General features: G+C 44.2%; 1 protein-coding gene across 1 annotated transcript; it reads left to right on the plus strand.

Moving 5' to 3' along the window:
* The first annotated feature begins 280 nt into the window (after window positions 1-280).
* On the plus strand, window positions 281-730 carry LOC149186218 (uncharacterized). The gene has a single exon (XM_089409254.1). It carries the CDS (start codon window positions 281-283, stop codon window positions 728-730), a length of 450 nt encoding a protein of 149 aa, XP_089265380.1.
* The last annotated feature ends 5369 nt before the right edge of the window (window positions 731-6099 follow it).

A 6099-nucleotide genomic window follows, 5' to 3' on the forward strand; every position in this document is an offset into this window, starting at 1 on the left:
TGTTATAACCGTTACATGGTGCAAGAACGTGATGGGTCAAGACCTGTGCATTGTTGTTGGAGAAACCTTGGCGAATAGATCCATCTGTAAAGTGGAGATGAAGCCCTGGAATTTCCGGAGAAAGCAGGGATTATGGAAGTGTTTTGAAATTATTGATAGCAGCAGAGTCAAAGTGTTCTGGAATTTGGAATATGCAAAGTTCATGGCTGGGCCTGAGCCTGAATGAGGGTATTAGGTTGCCATTGTCTGCAACGAGGAGATGGTTTTGTTATTGGGCGACATGGAAGATAAGGCATACAGGAAGACCAAGTCGAAGAAGTCCTCTGTCAATGCTGTTCTGGTGTCGAGAGAGGAACATGTTCTCGGCAAGGAATGTTTTGCTACCATGGCTTGGTTTGGTGACGGGGAGCGGTCGCATGAAGTATCGATTGAGTGCCAAACCCAACGAACCGACGATCCTGCGTTTGTATTCAGCGTGGACAGGGAGCTTGCAATGGAAGTGAAGCATTTGCTGTGGAAATTTAGGGGCAATGGTACTATATATGTAGAAGGAGTTCCTTTTCAAATCTTATGGGATATCCGCGACTTGTTGTTTAATCCTGGACTCGGACATCATGCCTTGTTCATTTTCAAGCCCATGATGCAGCCATTGGAATCCCATACTTCTGAGGACATGGGCGACTGTGGCATTTCTTTGGATTTCTGTCTTTTGATTAATGCATGGATGTGAAGCAGAGCGCTAACATATCTAAAAAATTGTTTGATACACGCTTATTACAGGTGTTGGATATAAATTTGAAAAGCCAAGCAAGAAATGGAAACCCTAAAATTCAATTATATGAAATATATATGAAATCCATACATTTGAAGCACCTCAAGTTTATGTTTTGTCATGTTGGTATGAGACCAGTGGAATATCTAGAGTGAGATTCCAAAATTCAGAAGTGGATTCAGCTTCTTTGTTGTACCCTTTTTTTCAATTTGGTTGGAAAGTGTTTTCTTTAATTTTTTTAAATTTTGCTTTAAATTTTTAATTGAAATTTATTAAAATTATATATTTAAATTACTTTTAATTAATTAATAAATAAAATATTTTTATTTTTATTTTTTCTAATTAATTTTAACCGAGTTTAAAGATATTTTCATTATTAAAATATTTTACTGTACTAAATTTATTTATGTATTTAAAAATGTATTTTAAATAACAAATTATGTTGTTTGAAAATAGATAACTAAATTTTAGTGAAAAAACTATTTCATTTATTTATAAATTTAACTATATTTATAATAATTAAAATAATCTAATTTAAAATTTGTAATTTTTTTCAAATTATTTAATATATCTATATATTTAAAACTTAAATTTCAATAAAAGAAATTACAATTTCATTAAAATAAATCAAAATATTTAAATTTTACCGTATTTAAAAATATTAATACACATTTAAAATATGAGAAATATGAGAAATCCGAGATATCTGATAGAGGAGAGGCGAGCGCGACTGGAGCATCCAACAGGAGGAGTCCATGACAGACCCTACTAGACCGCACAATCCTCCACACAGCTCGACGACAAATCCACAGCGCTGCTGATACCGCTACCAGCCGGAAGATCCTGCAGGCCGTGGCCATTTTGAGCTCCCTATCGTCGGCCTACACTTCTATGCTCAGAGCTGCGGCTTCTGCTATTAGCCGGAAGAACCTGTAGGTCGAGCCCACATTCCTCTCCTGGCGAACACGTGTTTTTGGGCTCCCTATCGTCGACCTATTCCTATGCTCGACATAGCCTCCTGCCTGTAGCTCCTACACTCCACCTGCACGCTATCATCCGGCTCATGCATGGCCTCGATTCCTGATTAAGGGTACGTGGAGCGCTAATGGCATTAGCCTCATGCAAGTTTTTCTTTAGTTAAGCCCGCGAATTCTGTTACAACCGGTTTCCTCCCTCCAGCCTCGAGGGCTGGAGGCTCTCATTCGCCTCTGCATCTCCGTTTGCAACCTATGGTCTGTTCATGGCTCCTCGCTCCAGGCTGCTCGCGGCTCCCTCTCAGGTATGAATTTTTTCCTCTATATCATTTCAGTTACTATCCTATCTTCTAACATGAAAAGATAGTCTTGTGTTTCAGATAGTCTGTGTGTTGAAGCATATAGGGGCTTGTTTTAGATAGACTGTGTGTTTCTCATTCCCTCAGGCGACAATTTTTATTAGCACATGCATTTATGTCGGGATACTACAGCTAAATTTGTTTCAGTGATATTGGAACAAAGTTTTTTGCTATCTCTGGTCTTTTTTTCCTTCTGTCGCCATGTACATGGCTTCATAAGGTCTGTCTCTCTCTGGCAACAACAATTTGTCGTCGTCTTTGCTCAATGTGGATGTGTTTTTGTTCAATATTAAGCAGAATCAGGTCCACGTTTAATATCTATAGACCATGCCGAGACATCCGTTTTCGCATCTGTAAATGGTGGTGTGTTTTACATTGCTGCTGTTGTTGCATTGACTGTAATTCTTGATCCGCCATCGATTCTCCTCGACGACGAGGGAGTATTCCTGTCCACCCTCCCGGATCTTTTTCCGTTCATCCTCCCGCATCTTTTTTTCAAATCAATTCTCCGGCGACATACCTTAACTTCAATTCAGACTCTTAAATGTCTTCTGCCACCTTTTCCCTCACAATGTCAAAGTGGCGGCAGCCTCCCGTCACCTTTCTTCAAAGGATCTCTTTCTAGATCATTCCAAGCATTCGGGCCTGTCATCTTATCGTCCTTTTTTCATTAAAGATCCTTCCCTCCAGGCTATATTCTACGCCGGTTCCTCTTCCTCAAATCTCCCTTTGTACGAGGGATCCTTTTTCCGGCTCTTTCTAAGGTACGGGGTATCCTTTTACAGGGATTTTATATTGAACTGCTGTCTATTTCATATTCTCGGGATGGCCACAGACAGCGACTCTCCAGCCACAAAGGAATTATTTGCCGCGGCAATACATACTGAGACAGTCCACAATCTGTCCAAGAGGAATCCAAGATGGCACTCCACGCTGTCCGATTTCCTGCCACCAGAGCTGCGGGACCCTCCCCTCATGGGATCCACCCGTCTCACAAAGGGGCGCCAAAAACGTCCGGTCAAAACGGTGCCTCAACCGTCTGTCACTGTCTCTGGTCCAACACTCGTCGATCGGATTGAAAGCCTCCAAAGGTTCGCCCTTGTGGGGAAATGGTATTTTCCGGAGCTCGATGAAACTCAGATGAGAAGCTGGATCTCTAAATCCTGGACTCCCATTATTGGATACTCTCCTATCATCTCAAGGCTAATGAAGGACTGGTTTTCCTTCCATTTCCAAAAAGAGGAAGACCTGGACTTGATTCTGAATCGGCCATGGGTCTCAGGCCGTAGTTTTCTTCCTCTCACGAGATGGTACCTGGGCTTCGACCCTCTTAAGAACACTCCCACCCACAGCATGATATGGGTCAAATTGCCGAATCTTCCATTGCAGCTGTGGACGCCTGAGATTCTTGTAACCATCGGTGGTGCCATTGGAAAATTCATTTATGTCGACCCCTGGGTCCGTGGTGAAAAGGATAAGAGAATTGCATGGGTTCTCATAGAAAGACCATATAAAGGGGGCTATCCAGACCAAATTGAGATCACTTGGGATGGAATCAAGATCCTCCAAAGGCTAGATTATTGGGGCATTCCTTTCCGTTGCTCTGCTTGCCATCGCACAGGTCATCTAGTCAAGGATTGCCTCTTCCGCAGGCGCAGGCTCCGCCCCCCCACACGGGTCAACAAGGATCACGAAGGATCTATATCCCCCTCTGAAAGAGATGCCCCCCTGGGGGAGAATTTTTCTTTCCAATCAGCAGATTACAGATGTACAAATGAAGTCACACAATCCAGACCAGGTTCGCCCATTCTCACAGGATTTAGAAGCACTCCCATTTCACCGGGGGCAACCGAGGCGATCCCATCTTCTCCAAATATCTCAAGGGAAAATTTTTGCAGCTCCACGGTCAATGAACAGCATGAAGAGGCCCCTGTCACTGCCCCCCCGACCATGAATGCCTCAGATTTCGTGGTCGGCTCCCACCCCATCACTATCTCATCCTCCTCATCCCCTCCCTCTGCTTCTCAAAAAGGGAAAGGAATTCACCAATCCCCGACCCCTTATAACTCCCCAACCGACTCCCCGGCCAACACTATTGACAGCGACATCGAGCATCTTCTCAATTGCAACCCCCAGTTTTGGAGCCACTGACTATTCATAAACCATCCTTCCCCTCTATCAGTCCCAACTCGGCCAAAAATATCACTGTCAGGAAAAAGACCCAAGGTGGGAGTTGCCATTACAAAGGCCGGGCCATATCCTCTGATTTAGGCTTATCAAACCTCCCCCTTGTTGATGTCCCTATTTTCGAATCCCCTCCCCCTCAGCCCCTTAGAGCAGGCTCGGCTGGACAGACGTCCAAATGACCTTTCTTATATCTTACAACATCAGAGGCCTAGGAGCCGGCCCAAAGTTTTTGGCTTTAAGGGGTACTTTCCTCTCTGCTCGGCCCTCCATCATCTTCATCCAAGAGACTATGCACCCCAGCTCCGTCTCCTTAGCATTTTTCCGCAAAATGTTTCCCTCTTGGCTCATGGTCGCCACCAATGCGGATGGTCTCTCGGGAGGTTTGGTTTCCATGTGGGATCCCACTATTATTAAGGCAAAGGCATTCAAATGCTCCGCAGGCATCCTTCTCACTGCATCTATTAGGGGGCGCTCGATCTCATTAAATCTGCTGAATATATATGCCCCATACAGACACAGGTCCCCTTTTTGGGATTCCTTATTTTCTACAGGCATTATGGACATTGACTCGTTGCTTGTTGCTGGCGATCTCAATCTCACTTTAAGCTCAGAAGAATGTTGGGGGCACGGCCTCCCTGTTGACAGAATGGCGGTTAGAATGCGGAGGGAGTTTTTTAACCGGAATCTTGTCGACATCTGCCCGGCAGTCATGGCCCCCACTTGGGACAATGGCAGACTGGACACTGCCTTTATAGCGAAAAGATTAGATCGGTTTCTGTTGCACGTCAGTGTTATCCAACAATGGGGGATGCCTCATGCAAAGACTGGCGGGGAGCTCACTTCCGATCATAAGCCCATCTTCCTCGAATGGGCTCAGGCGGAGCGTCGAATGGGGTACTCGTTTAAATTTAATTCCATTCACCTCCAGGACGCTTCTTTCAATGAATATATAAAGAAATGCTGGGAGGATATAATCAATTCACAAGACGCCTTCCTCCTAACTTTTCGGGATAAGGTCAATCTTCTCAGAGATAAAACAAAAGCATGGCAGCATTCACAGAAGATTAAGGACTCACAAGAACTCATTGCCGTCAACTCAGAAATAGATGAGATCGTCTCCTCCATTCCCAACAGTGGAAGATCTGTTGCAAAGGCCACAGCTCTGTGCTCTCTTGAAAGGAAAAAACACGCTCTACTCCAAAAAGAAGAGGCCACATGGCGGCTCAAAAGCCGTGCCACCTGGCTAAAAAATGGGGACAGGAATACCCGCTTCTTCCACTCCTTTGCAAATGGACGTAGACTCAAAAACTCCATATGGAAGATTGAAAACGAGCAAGGTCAATGTTTCTCCTCTCATCATGAAATCGCAGCGGAGGCCACTCGCTTCTACAGGCATCAATACTCGAGACAACAAATTGACATAACCGACTCCTTCTGGGCGGTTGAACATCTTCCGACTATGTTTGATGACGAGGCCAACGATGCTTTTTTCAGGACTGTCACGAAGGAAGAACTTTCTGCTTCCATAAAGTCATTCAGCAAAGACAAGAGCCCCGGCCTTGATGGTTGGCCGGTGGAATTTTTCTCACACTTTTACGAGCTCTTCAAAAAAGATCTCCTTTGTATGGTTGATATGTCTCGTCTCTCTGGAAGCATCAACAGCGCTCTTGCGGCCACTTTTATTGCCCTAATCCCAAAGTCCGATCGACCCTCATCATTTGGCGATTATAGACCGATCTCATTATGCAACTCTCTCTATAAGATCATTTCAAAAATAATCGCAGACAGATTGAAGAAGGTTTTAAAT

Source organism: Pinus tabuliformis, chromosome 3_1, assembly GCF_031772625.1.
Source record: "Pinus tabuliformis cultivar Carrire ecotype Pingquan chromosome 3_1, CPIR1, whole genome shotgun sequence".
NCBI classification, from domain to species: Eukaryota; Viridiplantae; Streptophyta; class Pinopsida; order Pinales; family Pinaceae; genus Pinus; species Pinus tabuliformis.

What these genes read in the sequence shown, in the direction of transcription:
- LOC149186218 (XM_089409254.1), top strand. Translation starts at nt 281, where the DNA reads ATGGAAGATAAGGCATACAGGAAGACCAAGTCGAAGAAGTCCTCTGTC.